At 41.4% G+C, this 18,361-nt stretch overlaps 1 protein-coding gene across 1 annotated transcript in view; it reads left to right on the top strand.

Moving 5' to 3' along the window:
- adam19a (ADAM metallopeptidase domain 19a) overlaps positions 1–18,361 on the top strand; it is a 124,932-nt gene that overhangs the window by 10,066 nt on the left and 96,505 nt on the right. Inside the window, exon 2 of the mRNA XM_069187369.1 lies at positions 17,888–17,967. Within this exon, the coding sequence (XP_069043470.1) occupies positions 17,888–17,967 (80 nt within the window). The remainder of the gene's footprint in view (positions 1–17,887; positions 17,968–18,361) is intronic.

Here is an 18,361-nt window from a genome sequence, read left to right as displayed (position 1 = left end):
CAGAGCGTAACCCATTTTAACTTAAAATGACGAATACAAGAATCTTCGTCAATGGACCTAACCATGCATTCTCTTGTACCATTCGGCTGACTGGAGCAATTAAAGTAACACACCTTGATCAAATACACAACAGCAGTGTCCACATTTAGGACTTGAACCTACAACCATCTTGCTATGATTCCAGATGCTTTTATAGTTTTAGGGATAGACTTGCTATGTACTGTATACTCACATACTGTATATCTAGATAAATAGAGGTGAGGCCAACTATGACTTTACAAGCCCTAGCTCTGTTCAGTACTGGGGTCCAATATTGTTTCAAGGAGCAATTATTTTACTTTGTAAGGATTATCTGGCTGTTGTTAGAACAACCAGATTTCAATCATGATACAGTAGTTACAAAAACTCAATTTGAACAACAAATTCAATTTGAAATTGAAACCATGTTCATATTGTATGTGTACACTAGAGTATGGTGAACGCCATTAAGAAGAAAGCACCTTATAATGAATCTGTTCAATTTTCATCTCTGTGTGAGCTGTCAGGCAACTCAATAAAAAGCGGTATTTCATCCCCCATGATAATCAGTCTGTGGTATCAATAGAGTGAGCAGTCATTGTTCCGGAAGGCTTTTAGAGCATACAGTATGAAATGGCATAGAACTAGATGCCTTCAGCCTCTACCGTGTATTCAATTGAAATTATACCTGCCTTTTAATTTTGGGCAGAAAGGTTTTTGGAGGTAAAAAGAAAGTACAGTGTTGCAGTCCACTACTGGATAACAACGTCCCCAAAGGACCCTATATAATAACAGAACAGGGGTCTTAAAAATGCACGTATAAATTAGAGCTCCCTTATCTTAAATGGGAATCACCAATTCCTTCTTGCCCCCTTTCTGCCCCTCCACCTCTCTTAAAGACTGGAGTCATGACGAAAGAGGTGGCTTTGTTCGAACATGACCTTAAGTGAGACACACCTGGCTTGATTAGTTAATTAGTATGCTGCAGAAGTGAGATTCCACAGAAGGAAAGGAGCAAATAGTATTAGCTCACCTTGCTGGATTTCCCCAGAATGAGCTGAACTTGTTCTCCTTGCTGGATATGTGAAGAGGTCTCTGGGAGACGTGGCGCTGGTATTAAACTGCACTCTACAGGGTCCCAGGGAATGAGAGCCCATCCTGGCAAGCAAGACAGCACGCAAACACAGACAAGCACACCAGGGCCAATTTTCCCAGACGCCAGTTAGTATTCCAGTATTTCTTTGGACTGTGGGAGGAAACCGGATCACCTGGAGAAAACCCATGCAAAAACACAGGGAGAACATACAAACACCATGCAGATGTCACCCCAGGAACTGAACTCAGGACCCCAGCGCTGTGAGGCAGCAGTGCTGACTACTGTGCCACTGTGCCTCCCAATGTTTTATTATGAAAAAAATATTTTTTAATTTACGTTTAGTATTCACCTCTTGGTGTCTTAATTGAAACATGTTACTCTAACAAGGCTATGGTCTTGCATAAATGTTTCTGGGCAGAGACTGTGAGGCATCAGATAATTACAAAGAAGGCACTAATGGGGTTAATCGGCTTTCTGAGACATTGTTTACTCGTGGGCATCATAAATAGTGTGACCAGTGGGGAAATATAAGACCATTAGCCATGAAGTTTCCAAAGCAAATGTTAATCTGTCATCATAATTTTGCAATAAGGCACCTTCCTGATAAATCTGTACTTAAAAGACTCAAGAGGGAAAACATTGATGATGATGAACTGGAAACTGTGGTCATAATTTTGGTCATGGGAACTTTAAAATAACTGATAAGTCTCATAAACAACTTGGGCAAAGGCAGGAATGTGTTGCATTCCTGAAGTCACGACATAAGAAATGAATGACATTTCATCACTTTGTCTCTTCGTAATGTGAGCAGCCAAATTGTGGAGGACAGTAATGTGGCAGCATTTTGATCGAGTATTGACGTGGCATGGGCGATGAGATGATTTAACCTGTTGAATGACATGCCTGGTGAAAAACAAGAGAGAAGGACACAGGAAGTAATATTTCAGGTGGGGAGCTGCGTCAGCATGCGTAGGCTGCAAAGGAACAAGTAATAGGTTTATTCCATGCTGAAAAAAAGAAGAAAGAAAACACAACGTTTTGGCCGTGGAGCCTTCTTCAGGTGTGAGAAAGACAAGGCAGTAGGCAAAGGTAATGTACAGTAGCAGGAGGACAAAGGCCGTGAGAGAGGAGTGTCACGGACGTCCAAAGGGACAAACTGTGGGGAGCAGGAGAGCGGAAAAAGACCCATATGCGTAGCGGCGAGACGGGAAAAAGGCCCGGGCTCATTAGTGCAAAGAGTTCAGGAATGCCGTATAGAAACCTATGCCCTCAGGGAGCGGACGTGGAGCGCCCTGGTGCTAGGCGGGTCTCAGGACATCCAAACGTCAATGCTGAGCCAGGACAGAGTGCAAGACCCGGAAATATATAGCCCAAGGGAAAGAGAGGGACAGGAAGGACAGCAGACCGGAAACTATGGACAGGACAGAGAGGAGTGCCCTCTGGCTGCAGAGGGCGTGACAAGGAGGAGTGAGAGGCGGGAGCAGGGGACAGAAAGAGAGGCCAATCAGGAGGAGTGAAGTCCGAATAGGTGTCGAGAGGTGTGAAATGAAACTTCCAATGAATGGAGAAAATTTAGAAGAAGAGTAGTCTGTCGTTAAGAGAAGGGAGAATGTGTGATCCTAGCTGCAGAATAATTTTGGTTTCTGTAGTCTTTCTGATGTATGAGTTCGGAAAACCTGTTTTGAGAACACAGACGGAGAGATTAGAGTGGTCGTGGCCGTCAGAGGTGAAATGAGAAACAATGGGCTTGGAGAGATCTTTAATCTTCACATGTTCTCTGAAGCGGTCTCCAAGTCTCCTTCCTGTTTCTCCAGTGTAGATGGCCGGGCATTTACTGCAAGAGATACAGTAAATAAGGTTGCTGGAGGCACAAGATGCCATCTGGGTGATCTGGAATTGTCCTGAGGGGCCTTGAATGAGTGTGGTGTTAGATGTGTAGGGAAGGAAGTAATATGCCACACTTGTCAAGAGACCTGTACCTTCCTGCGATTGTCACACAGTCGCTTGCCATCTGTGCTGTTCATTGCCAGCAATTTCTAACCTGGCAAGATGTTCCAGGTCTGATTGCATTCTCAGTGCGTGTCAGCAGTTCATCGGTGAGGAGGCAGATGAGCTGATTTTGTTTTCAGGCCAGACCACCACACAGGGGACCAGTGCTCACCAGGGTCCAGTGATGCAACAGAATGAGGTAAACGAGGACTAAGTGTGATAGCCGGTGCAGGCTGATATAGTCATTACAGACTCAGATTCCAGTGATTGATGGTAAACCGACTGCAAGGCACTATGTTGATCAAGTCCCTCACCGCCCTTCTTCAGGCTCATCCTGACACGTCAGGATTGTGTCTTCATGCTGCTTGTGTAACAATCGCTTTCTCGTGCGAAGACTGTGTGTCAGGTATGCCATAGGCACCTTAGGTACCAGACCTGAGCCCAGTTAAATACTTGGGGGATCCGTGTGGAATCAAGGTCTCAGAGATCAGTCACAGGCAGATACTTGGCCATGCAGAATGGGAGAAATGGGACAGAGTCCCACCAGGCAGCATCTACGCATTGGTGGTGCAAAGCTAGTGTCACACATGAGCAGATTGTTTTGCTGCCAGTCATGGTCATACACCTGACTATGCCCATGACTATGAAAGCCTATGACTTTCACAGTAGACCTCCTGTTATTCAGCTCTGTTGTTGACCACTGCTGTACATAGCATAATGAATAAAAATATATCATATCATTTTAATAAAATGCATAAAAGGAATGATAACTAACAGCAATAAAAAGTACCGTATTTAAATAAAGGTTTTAAGTGCTACCTTTGTCCAGTTCAGTGATTAGAATTTGTGAAGCAGCTGTTGCTTCTTGTCTGACTGTGGTGAAAGTTGTGTGTCCTTTTGCTGTGCTGAGGAGGAACGGATCCTGGAGGGATTTATTCACGCCAGTTTAAACACAGTGGATCAGAGCTGGCTGTTATTTCTGTTGTGTTTCCTCAAGCTGTAATTATGATGACAGACGAACAGATAATATGCATGTGTTTCTTCGGTACATTCCTCTACTGTAGATTCTGCCAAACACATTATTTTTATCCACCGTCTGCTGAGGTGACAGGAAATTCAGTGGCCACTTGTTCAGCTAAGTTTCACTACTGTGTGATGACAAGATCTAGTGCAACAGCTCTGGTCTCTTCCAGAACAGGCAGGAATCCCTTGTCTGTAGGCTTAAACAGCCTGTGAGAAACTTAAAGGCAATGCTCTGTAACAGATATGAAGAGTTTTTCATCTTCAAAATGATTATGATGCACTTTGAAGAGAAATGTTACAGCTAACTGTTTTTGACTCAAAAGACTGAAAAAGACATTACAAGTAGCGATGTGGTTCAGTCTTGCACTTCCTTGCATTTTTAAGTTATAATTGGTGTCCCAGAATTAAAAGTTTAATGAGAGTAGTGACATAATTTTCAAGATAAAAAATTAATGCATAAAAGACAGGAAGAAGCATCGTGTTAGAGGATGCTGCTCATGAAGTTCTGGGAGAACTTGGCCCTGTGGAGTTAGTTCTGTCATTTCCAAGACAACAGCTCTCATAGTCAAATATGGCTGTAGTGAAAATAAAGATTACAAAAATGTTTTTGTTTCAAAGAAACATTGTTTAGAATGTATTAAGTGTTTGTGCACATATGTACTGAGCTGCTTGAATGCCTAAAGTAGTTATTTAAATGTTACATTTTTACTATGAAATCCTTGTTTAATCAAACCTTTTCTAAAAGGAAGGGTTTACACACACGCTGAACAACAGTGGCATACATGGGAGTGTAGCCAGGAGCAAACCTTTCCTCTTGAAAAAGAATATCACTGCTCATCTGAAGTTTCTAAAAGACCATCTGGATGATCCTGTAGATTGGAAGAACAGATAAGTCTAAAAATGATCTTTTTGGCTGCAACAACAAATGCAGTATTTGCCAAAAACCTAGCAACAAAATAACCTCATCCCACTGACAGGCAAGCCCGTGGGAGTGTCATGGTTTGGGGCTGCTTCTCCAAGAATCTGGACAACTCGCCATCATTGAGGGAACTATGAATCCAGAGTCATCCCACAATATTCTGGAGAAGAACGGCGGACCTCTGTCCATGTGTCGACGTTGGACAGAAAAAGGGTCAACCAATGGCAGTTCAGCAAATCTACCAAAGAAAAGAATTTAGGGGAAGAAATTTCATGTTTTGGAAAGACCGAGTCAAAGTCCAGATCTCAACCCAATAGAAGTGTTGTGGAAAAACCTGAATGCAAGACAGCCAACAAATCTGGAGCAGCTGAAGCAGTTCTGTAAGGAAGAATGGGCACACATTCCTTAAAGCAGATGTGAGAAATTGATTAGTAACTATAGGAAATATTTGGTTGCTATCACAGCTGCTAAAGAATGTACAACCACTTATTAAAAGGTTCACTTACACAGGGACTATTGAGTTTTTGATAAATAAACATGTTTTATGTAATAAATAATGAAACAATATAAAGTATATTCTTGTGTGTTTTCCCAATATTTTGGTTATCTTAATTAAATCTTAGAGTATAAGACGTGAAAGGTGAAGGGTTCACATGCTTTCAAGCATCGCATGGTGGGTGGTTGAGATTAATTCAAATTGTCTAGATAAAAATTAATTATATTTTTTGTAAGATTTTTTCAATACACTTTAACCACCTCTTAACTGTTACCAATAAAGTAACAATCCCTCCTTCTGATAATTCAAGCACTGTACAGGATGTACTTTATACCAACAGATAAGATTCAAGATGTGAAGATCTATTAAAAAAACTTATATAGTACTTGCAGCTTTATTTTGTGTGTGTGTTGTTAAATGTTTGCTGGTGTGCCTGTAATGAAAGATGGTTCTAGGATTAATTTGCATTGCTATAATAATAATAATAATAATAATAATAATAATAATAATAATAATAATAATAATAATATCTAAATCAAGAACCACTGCACCTTAGCCAATTTCTAAAATAATATTTGTTCATGTATTTGACATCATACAAGGATTGCAACACAATGTTTTGCATTTTCTTTTAAATTGAAATGTCAGATCACAGAAATGGGATCATTATTGAAGATATCTACAGTTCCCGACCGTTGAACGACTACTGATAAAACAACTGTCTGACTCTCTCTGGAGAGAGTCTTCACTCAGTTCCCCCTGTGCAGGGTGCAAAGGTGCTTGTCACCCATTGCTTTAACCCTGAATTATGCGATTTCCACTGATTGCTGCAGTCCCCAGAAAGCAGCTACCAGCTCATCAACCAGCTCAGGACAGTGGTCTTTACATTCTCACACTTCTTCCTGCAGGGGGGTCTGATTACAGTCCCAAAGGGCCAAGGGGCATTATGGATGTTTAGCCTTAAGCTCTGAAAAAAATTGTTTATTTTTTCTCCAAGTCTTATGCGGTTTGTGATTTAAAAATGTGCCTACAGTTCAAGTTGCACTATCTACACCCATAAATTAATCTGAGACTTCAAAAGGATCATTAGGTTTTTGTATGTAATGAACAGTTAACCTAATGAAGTCAGGGAAGAGGCTGGAGGAAGTGAAAGTCAGTGGAGAATCCGGCCCTCAAGGAGTAGAATTCGACACCCCTGAAATTGAGAACCGTGCTTTGTGAATGTAAGCTTAACCAGTACTGTATTTCCTCGGGTTATCTTTGATTAAAGACAAATCGTGTAAAATCATTCAAATGCAGCTGTGAGTCATTTGTGGTCTTGTCTTTTGTTTTGTTTTTCTAAACTGGATGTCATATACTCACCAGTTTGTGGCAGTGTCATTATGTGTTGCACAGTTGAGGCCTTCCTACTGCCCAAGGTCAGACTGCTTGTGCTCTTTTAACACTTCAGACCCCAGAGCTATAGCAACAGCTGTAAATTACTGCGCAAAGACATGTTTTTTGATAGTCAGTAGAGAATTGATCCAGGGATGTTATCCAGCTGTTTCCTGAAAGTACCCAGGGTCTGGGCTCACCTCTTTGGCTAATGAAGTGCCTCCTGGGCTTAATTTTAAAAGCACCTCCACATCGTTTCCCCTTGTGTTTCACTTTTCATTGTCAATCTGCACAAAATGAAGCACAATATAAAATATGGCAAAATCAGAAGCAGTCCACAGTGGCATGCGGAAAATGGGAGGATGGATCTCGCTTGGTATATCCCTAGTAACTGGTAGATGGGATTCATTTTTTTTACAGCCAGATAAAGACAAAAGACAGATGTCAAAAAAGGCCTGAAGTGCTCTGAGTGTTTTACATTTTAGCAGCCTTAGGGCTTTGATGTAAAACTTTGCAGGACAAAAACAAAAAGAACAATGCTTCTTACTCACCAATGTGAATCTTCTGTGTGATACAGATGATTAACTCACTTATTTGGAAGTTGTGTTTAATAAAAGTGACTTATATCTGCTCCCATCCAGGAAAAATAACTTGAACAGCAGCTGTGGCTCACCAGGGATTTGAACCCCAAAACCTCCAGGAGCAAGTCTAGGACCCTTTCCAGCGTTCCACTGTAAAAGATTGCCAAGAGGTTTCACCAAGCTCATTCCTCACTGTCGAATCCTTGTTTAACCTCATGTAAATCTGTGCTGTTACAGTCAACGTTCATCAGTCTAACTCCTTTCAGCTCAAGGTGCTGCCCTCCCTCTTTCTTCACTTGTTCAAGCAAACACATTCCTGCACGTCACTCAGGGTCTCCTCTAACATTTCTGAGAACTGTTTCCATCACGCTATGGAAAACGACCAAAAAAGAATCAAATGTATATGTACTATGATTGCTGTAAAAGATTGCCTGAGATAAATGACCCATCTTTCCTGTGAATTGTGTTTCATAATATTTCTGAAGCATGTTTCCTGCTTGGCTCATAAAAACAGACACCACCCATGCACACGGCTTTCATTGGTTTTAACAGCATGTCTGTCATTCCAACATACTCTGCAAAACAAAGATCTCCACTGACCTCTTTCCAGGAGTGTACTGTGTGGGGAACCGAAGTTGCCAGGATTGAAAGATTTATTAACTGATGAACAGCAGACCAGTGTAATGCCAAAAAACCTTTTGTTCCCTGTGTTTGTCCCTTTTTTCCATTAATGTCCTTGAAAAATGAGTCTGGATTTGACGAAGCGGGAATTTCACAGCAATTTCTTTTTGCGAGCTGAAAGGGATGTCAACATTCTTATTTTCATGTATTAGCATTTTCTTAAAGTCTGCATTTAGCTAGTCTCCTCCCAGCTCCTCCCCGCTAAGATCTAAGAATAATTCTGCTACACATCAACCCCTGCACATGTGCTGCAGGATTCTGGGCTGCCATGGAAGCTTGGACAAAAATCTCTTGGAAGAGTTACACAATTGCTAATAACGTATCAGAATTCAAGTGCTGTTTATGCAAGATTTTAGCGAATTCTAAATCAAGTGAAGGTAACTGTGTTTTGTGAGAATAAAATTTAAAAGGTTTAAAAATGGATTTCTTTTTTTCCTAAAACGATCAAGGCCTCAGACAGAATATACAAGTATGATGACCTTGGCTTGGGTAGCCTTGCGATACTCTGCGAAAATGAATGCCTCTCAGGGCATGCAGTATATACAGATTCTATTAAATTCATATTCTGTGAAAGCTGCGCATATTAAGCGATTTTTATATTCATCTTCTGTGGTACAGTCATGATGCATTTCTAAATATTTCATTGTCTTTTGTGCTTCCTTCTTAATTAATCTCTTTCTTTTCTTTTCTAAACTGTCTCCTCTACGTTTAGAGTATTCAGAATGCAAAGGGACAAAGCAGCCAGCCTCAGCAGTGTCAGGTATGCCTAGAGGAGAGCTGCGAAGGTCTCAGGGACCTCCTTGTGTAATGTTATTTCTGGTCTTACGTCAGCCAGGATTTCTCAAACCAGAAAAATCAGATTCATGGGGGGAATTGTTGTTGCCAGTGCTGTGTTTGACCTCTGATCCCTGATTCAAACTTCTATTTTGGGCGTATCTCTAAGCATCTGAGCTAGGCAGCTCTGTATCAGCCCCAGCAGAAGACCAGGTCACTGACGTGAGTGACTCCAGTGTTATATCCCAAGGGAGTGACATCATTTTTGCACCATGAACCCTGTGACATAAACACCAAGTTGCACTGTTGGGATTCTGATTTTTATATTATAAAATAACATTGAAAACCTAATCAACTCACTCGCCACCCAAGGCCAACAAAAAACTGCAGTAAAACCCAAAGAGTGAGGTGGAGCATGGTTTGTACAGGGCACGATCATGGCTTGGTGGTTATTCCTAATGTCTCACAGGTCTTTGTTCTGGGTTTGATTCTGGTCCATGAAGAACCTTTCTGTGTGGAGTTTGCATGTTCTTTCCAAGCCCACGGGGATTAATCTGTGTGCGTGCCCTGTGAAAGACTGTAGTCCTGTCCATGATATATGCTCACCTTGCACCCTTTGGTATCAGGATAGGGTCCGAGTTGGATTGGTACCTTTGGCACCACGTCGTGTCTGTTTTCATGGGGTTCCTCAGCAATGCAAAAAAGCAACCATGCAAACTAAAAGGGAGAGATAATTTTAAATTCACCACAATAACATAAAGAGCAGGGCAAAGAACAGAGTACAAGGGCTGCTTACACTGCATGGAGTACAGATGCAAAGTATAGGAATAGCCATTAAATTACCCTACTGAAAGCATTTTAAAAGACTTTTAAATCCCTTTGTCCACAAGAACAGGCCTTTGTAATTAAACAATGCAGTTTTAATGGGGCTCCTTCTTGGAGCTCCTGAGGATAACCTACTGTAAGATGTCAGCACTGGCACTTTGTGAAACTGATCTCTAATGGAGCGCACCTCTGAGGAGAAGAGATCTAGGACACCCCTGATTGGAACAAAAATAGAGCTGCTCTGCTTTACAGGTCCATTAAGGGCTTTTTGAAGGTTTTTTTCTCTTATGTTTCCGCATTCTTGAATGTTTGACTTGCAATACCATTAATGCTGTCTGGACAAAACTGAGAACTTCAGGGCTGAGAATTGGAAACCTCAGGTCAAAGGAAAGAAATCTCCATTAAGCCCATTAGACACAGTAATGACTTAAAGGAGGCTGGGGGATGATGGGGGCCTGGGTCAGTGTTGTGCTCCCAGCTTCCATTTGAAGGGACACTCAGCTGTGGCCCTGCAGGTGGAATTAACCCACCATGTCAGCACACCAGAGCCGTGTGCAGCTGTTCACACATTTTCTTTCACAACCCCTGGGCGACATCAACAGCAGCCTACCTTTCAGTGCATCCAAGCCACAGCACACTGAGGCTTGAGATCACTAATGTCCCTGCAGGTGGCAGAAATGTGAAGGTCAGTACACTATATTGTTGGCTATCGAGGGAGACGCCATCTGTAAGCAAATCTCGACTCCCTGGTGGCAAGTAGATTGAATTAGTTCTGTGAAATTATTGGGGATTACCACTAAAGACAAGGAAATTGGCTGATTATAGTAGAAAAACTAAAAGCTGTTTCTTTTCAAAATGTGTCATTTAAGAGATAACTCTCGCTGCAAAAAGTCTTTATGTTATTGTGGTGAATTTAAAATTATCTCTCCCTTTTAGTTTGCATGGTTGCTTTTTTGCAAAAAAAAAAGTGGATAAATTACACACTTTCCTCTGTCTTCCTGGTTTTGTTTAGGCTATTAAAATGTCAGGCGTAGACATTCCAGGGAAATAACATACGGCAAAATTTGCATGTACCAGCCTCTTTCATTGATTGCCTTATTGTGCTCAAAAGGGGCAGCAGCCACAGCTGCAAGGTGTACTGGGTGCTGATGCTGTTGCAGAGGTGGCTGGTTTCTATACTTTCACTGGCTCAGCAGAGACTGTGGTATACTGTGATGTAAGAGGTGTCATAGATACCTATAGTCATTGATTGAGTTAATGGGTTTAATATTCAATCTGTTAAGTTTAATAGATAAGTGCGCCAACAGCCATATCACCCTGCAGCTCACAGCTGGCAACCCAGTGAAGCTCAGCAGGTGTGAGCCTGTTCAGTACCCGGAGGGGAGACTCCTGCGAAAAACGAAAGTTGCTGCTGGAAGAGGCGTTAATGGGGCCAGTAGGCGGCGCTCACCCTGCGGTCTGTGTGTGTCCTAATGCCCCAGTACAGTGACGGAGACACTATACTGTAAACAGGCGCCGTCCTTCGGATGAGACGTAAAACTGGGGCCCTACTCTCTGTGGTCAATAAAAATCCCAGGGTGTTTCTCAAAAACAGTAGGGTTTGGCATTCTGGCCAAATTTCCCATTGCCCTTTACCAATCATGGCCTCCTAATAATCCCCATCTCTGAATTGGCTTCATTACTCTGCTCTCCTCCCCACTGAGAGCTGGTGTGTGGTGAGTGTTCTGGCGCACTATGGCTGCCGTCACATCATCCAGGTGGAGCTGCACATTGGTGGTGGTGGAGGGGAGTCCCCATTACCTGTAAAGCGCTTTGAGTGGAGTGTCCAGAAAAGTGCTACAGTATATAAGTATAAACAATTAAGTGTGTTCCTATTATATTATTTGCTTATTCATTAAAATCATTTGTTTCCATCCAGATGCAATGTTTCATGAAGGGATCTTATATTTAAAAGCAAACTGTAACCTCTTATAGAGGAAATGAACAGTTTAGTTCTACTCTTGTGTCTGAGTGGTTTTGACAGTACTTAAGCATGAACACACCCATACTGGTTTCCTGAATTGAAAGCTCATATTCTGTGTAAGAAAGGACAGGAAAAAAATATTTTTGAACTAGGATACTGAGTTTACATACAGTTGCCTTTAATCTTCAGAATACTGGGACTTGTTTCTGTACACAATGCCTTCCTTAGAAACAAACCTCAGGCTTTTTGTACCACATCCACCCATTTTCTGTACCTTTATGTCCAGTACAGGGTCGCGGGGAAGCCAGAGCCTGTATTCGGTCAGCAGTTGGTGCAAGATGGGGTACACCCTGGACAGAACACCAGTCCATCACAGGGCACACACAGACACACACACACACATACCCTGGACAGGACACCAGTCCATCACAGGGCACACACAGACACACACACTCACATACCCTGGACAGGACACCAGTCCATCACAGGGCATACCGGGACACACACACTCACATACCCTGGACAAGACACCAGTCCATCACAGGGCACACACAGACACACACTCACATACCCTGGACAGGACACCAGTCCAGTCCATCACAGGACACACACAGACACACACACACACATACCCTGGACAGGACACCAGTCCATCACAGGGCACACACAGATACACACTCACATACCCTGGACAGGGCACCAGTCCATCACAGGGCATACCGGGACACACACACTCACATACCCTGGACAAGACACCAGTCCATCACAGGGCACACACAGACACACACTCACATACCCTGGACAGGACACCAGTCCAGTCCATCACAGGACACACACAGACACACACACTCACATACCCTGGACAGGGCACCAGTCCATCACAGGGCACACACAGACACACTCATATACCCTGGACAGGACACCAGTCCATCACAGGGCACACACACTCACATACCCTGGACAGGACACCAGTCCATCACAGGGCACACACACTCACATACCCTGGACAAGACACCAGTCCATCACAGGACACACACAGACACACACACTCACACTAGGGCCAGTTTTCCCAGAAGCCAATTAATCTACTAGTGTGTGCTTGGACTGTAGGAGGAAACCGGAGCACCTGGAGGAAACTCATGCAAACACAGGAAGGACATTAAATAACAGTCTTCTTTAATTATATCACAGAAATTGAGGAAAGACAAAGCAAGTGCATATATATTTTAGCTGTACATTTGTAATGCAAAACAAACAACACGTTGTGCAGTTGAATCACGCCACAACACAATGCTTCATTCTTAAAGACAATTTCTCTTGAGCCACACCTCGTTTAACCCAATTAATAACACAGATACAAAAAAACCCAAAGAAATGGCTGTGAGGGCTAGTCACAAATTGTCATTAAAAAAGAATTAAAATTGGATCAATTAGAATTGTTGTCAGCTGTTACACACCAGCCTACCTTTTGAAACAATGAAACAATCAGCTTGCATCCTTAATTCTGTATTATAGTGCACTGGGAAGAGGCTGAATGAACCTGAGCTCCTAATTGATTCGTTTTATGGGCACAACAGACTTTAAAAGCAACGCGTTTGCGGGGGAAAGATGATACCCTAATAATCCAGTGTTCAGCAGCATAAAAGGAATTCTCACCCAGCTAAACACAAACTAAGACGACAAGGAGTATGTTGTATGACATATACATATCAGTGTCTCTCAGGTTTTAATTTGGTTTAACACCCTTGTTCATAGCAAGTCATAGCAAGTTTGCTTCTTTATGTTGCCTTGTTCTAGCCTATTTTTCAGACTTCCGGAGTACCAGTAGCATAAGGGTTTAAGTCAAAGTTTGAGGAAATAGCCTTTTCAAAATTGCTGGATTGTCTCCCTGATTGTGCCCAGACTTTGCGTCATGACTATCTGTGAAGCCAATATCTCCAGCAAGAGTCAGCATCCAACAGTGAGTAAGCTGCAGAAACTGATCAACAGCTCTGGACCACATTGCTGGGCTGTATTAAATAATAATAATAATAATAATAATAATAATAATAATAATAATACTCTCATGGGCATCTGAATACTGCATGTACAGCAAAGTCAGTAGTTTCTGAATATTAGGAGTTTTTCCAAGTAAGGAAATATATACAGTAAGAATTCCTTGGCACTATTTATAAAGATCCAGTATAAATGATACTGATACAATATGTTTCATATTTTCCCATTTCATTCTTAATATCTTTCTGAAATTTACATTTTCAGATAATTTCAAATGAATCTTGGAGCAATGTTAGTCCCCATATTTCCAGAAATCCCTGCAGATTATCAATTAATCGGGGTTTGGTGCTGGTGTAAATCATGAAGGACTTAAGATCCATTTCTTGAGGAAAAGCTGATCACCACTGTAAATGCTAGGTGCAAACCAATACTTTGGTTTTGAGTTTTTATCAATACATTTTTTTAAAATTGTTTGTACTGTAGTAGATTACTTTTTCATGCTTTTGACTATACTTTATTAGTCACGTTTAATCTCCCAGTGCGTCAATGTTTTTTAGTTGTTTGTTAATACCAAGAGCAAAATTGGAAGCAGTTGAAAGCCTAATTTCCTGCAACCCTAGTTCATCTTCCTCTGGCCTGACACGGAGCTGTGTGCGTTCTGCGATCTCCTAGAGGGTGAATTAAAGTTGCAGTCGGCAGGAGCCAAGGTCCCCAACATGAACACCCTCCTTCCGTCTATGAAGTGCAGATCTCACCGAACTCCTCTGAGCCGCCGCCCACTGAGGCCCCTGTCAGACAAGGAGTGTGCGGCCGATGTCTGTCACATGACTGGGAACCCCATCACCCGCAGTGGCTCAAGGATCCCCAAGGATCCATCTGGGCCTCAAAGTAAAGGCCTCAATAAATTAAAACCATCATCCCTGGGATCTGTAATTAATAAAGCGGTTTACAGGTAATGGGAACTCCCCTCCACCACCACCAGTGTGCAGCCCCACCTGGATGATGTGACGGCAGCCATAGTGCTCCAGAATGCTTCCCGCACATCAGCTCTCAGTGGGGAGGAGAGCAGAGTGATGAAGCCAATCCACACCTTCCCAAAGGTGCTTAGCCTGGAAAACAAATGGTACAACTTCGGAAATGACATCAAAGCACAGCACCTGCCAAATGTTTAACAGTGACCTAATGTTGGCTTGTGCGTCCAGGCGTTTCCTCATACATGTAGTAAATGTGTCAATTTAGTTAGTGAATCGCGACCCTTTAGTTAAATCGATGTGTGGGTGTTCTGCAGCTTTCCTGTTTCTGTTAGGATTGTTCATTAGTGTTTGAATAAATAAATAAAAAATTTAAGAACACCTTTATAAACTCTACACAACACAATGTAACAACCTGCATGAAAGCCATACAGCAAAATAGAACCTGCTCAGAAACCTGTCAGGGCCACGGTTTCTGAGCTGCAAGAACGTCCTTGAGCGCTCAAGTCCTTCATCATTTTCACCTGACTTCCCTCTTCCTAGAGTTTGCTCTTTGGTTTGTTAGCTGTCTCGTGATGACCTCAAATTCACACCTCCTCCCTGTCATGTCACTGGGACGGTGTCGTGTCGTGTTGTGTGGCACATATGGAGGAATTATTTCTGGCGCACATTCCCCTAAAGCATTTCTGAATGTGCCTTCTAACTGATTCGTCTCACCAGCAAATGCATCACTAGCAGTGTCTAAGACGCTGTGTGGGACAGGACGAACTGTTGGACGTGTGTTTGAGGATGCAATTATGGATGTTTTTTTTAAAAGATGGTACTAAATATATGTCTTCATTACCAGGCTAATACAATAAGTCCTGGTTCATTGTTTAATTTCATTTTAAACATTTTGAGGCCAAATAATACCTATTTAAAGAAGAAACTACCAAGCAGCAATTTTTCAAACTATCGGTAATACAATGGCTCTCACAATAAGCCACAGGCTTTTAGGTTGTATGATCACTACACAACTGGCAATTACCCACTGCCTTATCATTTACAAAGTGATGTGTGATTCCCATATTGAGACCTATATTTCTAATAAAGAGTACAGTATTTTAAGCATCTTTATAATACCATATTTTGATAATCACAGTCTAATGCTTTAAAAATAGTTTTTTTGAGGTGGTTCAATATTTCTGTTTTGTCATTAGCTGTCAGCATTGTTTGAATGATGAAGAAAGGCGTTTTTGTGCGTGTAACTTGATGGAAGTCAAAGTTGGAACCATTGCAATATAAAATTAAGTTTTTCATTTTCAAAGTTTCCTTTGTACAGGCTGTGTTTTTTTCTGTGTGGGCTGATAGTAAGGCCAATAGCTGCAATAGCCCATTTAGTGAGCTTTTCCTGACTCCCAGAAAAATAAATCTTGATTGTTCTTAAGAACAAAAAAGAACCAATTCCCTTGTACTGTACTGTAGCTATTTGTATTAGCACAGATATAATTTAACACATGCTATAATGACTTCATCCTCTTTGTTTAAGATATACCAAAATATGCGGCTTAGACCATGAGAATTTCTTTTTTCCCTTATATAGCAAAAGGATTTCTAATACTGTTTTCCCACCCTGTCTATGATCTGTTTCAGATTCTTACAGCTTTAACTCATAAATGAGAAAAGGTTGCTAACGCAGAAGGTCTTGTGTATTATCATTTCATAAAATATTAGTCTAACAACATTCAGAACCCTTTTATGACCATTACCCAAAACTGTACAACAACACGTACTGTAGGTTTCACAATAAGGCAAACTCTAATGTGAAGCTTAACCCTAATACTGTTACTCCAGCCCTAACTCTAAGACATACTGAATGTGTGCTTTGAGGAATGTTTCAAACACTTATTTTTGTGACACAGCTTTTATAACAATAGTCCTAAAGGATTACAAATTACAACACACGTAGCCAGTGCTCGAATACGCAAGCCAGATTACCAAATCGTATGAAGATATCTTCAAATATTTATAGATATCAAAATATGTAAATGTGTCTTAAATGATTTCGAGATCTCTTCATATATTAAAAGATATCTGTAAAATCATTTAGGGATGTCTCTAAATGATCATTTGGTTTGTCATAGTTGAGGTGCAACAAAAGAGCTGGTGCCCCCTTTCCCCCAATTACTAAAAATAATTGGTAAAATATGGCAACAGTTTGTTAGTTCGCTGGTATAAATATCACAGCTGAGAAGCCCCGTATTTGGCCATGGATTGTAAAAACAGAAATCTGCCCCACTTGGTTGTGGATTTATCCTGATGAATTAGAGAAAAACCGATCCCCATATTCTGTCAGAGAAGAACTCTCTTCCAGTTTATCTTGGAAGTGATAAAAAAGCTGTGCTGGACAGACAACAAGCTCACAATTTTTTGTGATCTCAACTCAAGGTATTAACGTATTTAAAAAGCACATCCATGTTAGAGTGCTCAGCCTTGCGGAATATAATCAGATGTACTGTGAATCTAACATGATTAATTTGTAGGTAGGAGAGCTATTAGAGGATTTATTTAGTTCTGTGAACCCTTATAAAGTACTGGGACTCAACAAGAAGTGCCTGGACTCAAAAATTAAAGCACTGCATTGAATTGCCACGTCTCTGAAGGTATTACACAGGGCATGTAAGGCCACATTCAAGTAAAGCACGAAAAAAAGTCAATTTTTTTGTTTCATGGAAATGTATTCTAAAGTAACAGTTCATTTAACTTGAGAAAGTATCAATAGCTCATTAGCTTGAGATATTGAGATCATACAGGGGGAGACAATACACTGTAAGACCGTGTTTTAGGGATTTGTTTTAGCAAATCTTGGAGTGTCTGTATAACATCGCCAAATAACATTGTATAACTTTGTCAAATCTTCAGTTTCAGCTCATTGTGATTACTTTGCACTTTGTCTGGATACTGATTCATCACAGCTGGTAGTAAGACCATTTGCACAGGGGCTGGGGCTTCAGGTCATTACATTATCTAAAAGACCTGTCTCTCTCAGTGTACCAAAGTATCAGCTATGCACTGCACGAGCCAGCACTACAGTCTTTGAATTTCATGCCACATTTGCAGGTAGACGTACTGAGCACATCAAGAAACACCAAAGCCTCCCTGTTTCCTGTCCAGTAATCCTGGTGTTTTTGTTTGCCTGGCAGGGGACCTCCGAGGACAAACCTTCATTCCATACTGGCTCTCCGAGGGACGGACCAGACGAGCAGCTGGGGCCCAGTTTCAGGTCGGATGCTGGCTAAATGACAATACCTGTAATGTCTATACCATGAGCCTTACCGCAGCAGACAGAAACAAGCATTGGAAGGTTTTTCCCTCGCTCTGCTTTCAGCTGGTGTTTATACACACACACAAAAGGACATGTCAAAATCCTTGACATTTCTTGGCATTTCAAAACGAGACATTAAATGATGAAATTACAGCTAAGAAAGAGTAATAGCAAGTCTTACTGCATTTAACTTGTGATTGTCACTTGTTCACAATGAAGAGGGATCTCAGAGCTCAGAACAGAATGCCATTCTTTTGAATACAAATAACCACTTTGGGCTGAAATAAACGTTTGTGAAGCAGATTTTAAAATAAAAGTGCCTTTTTAAGTAATGGCAGGACTTAAAAATGGC

The sequence above is a fragment of the Lepisosteus oculatus genome, chromosome 1 (assembly GCF_040954835.1).
Source record: "Lepisosteus oculatus isolate fLepOcu1 chromosome 1, fLepOcu1.hap2, whole genome shotgun sequence".
In the NCBI taxonomy this organism is placed as follows: domain Eukaryota; kingdom Metazoa; phylum Chordata; class Actinopteri; order Semionotiformes; family Lepisosteidae; genus Lepisosteus; species Lepisosteus oculatus.
Note: the sequence above shows the minus strand (reverse complement) of the source record. Positions and strands in the feature narration are given on the sequence as shown.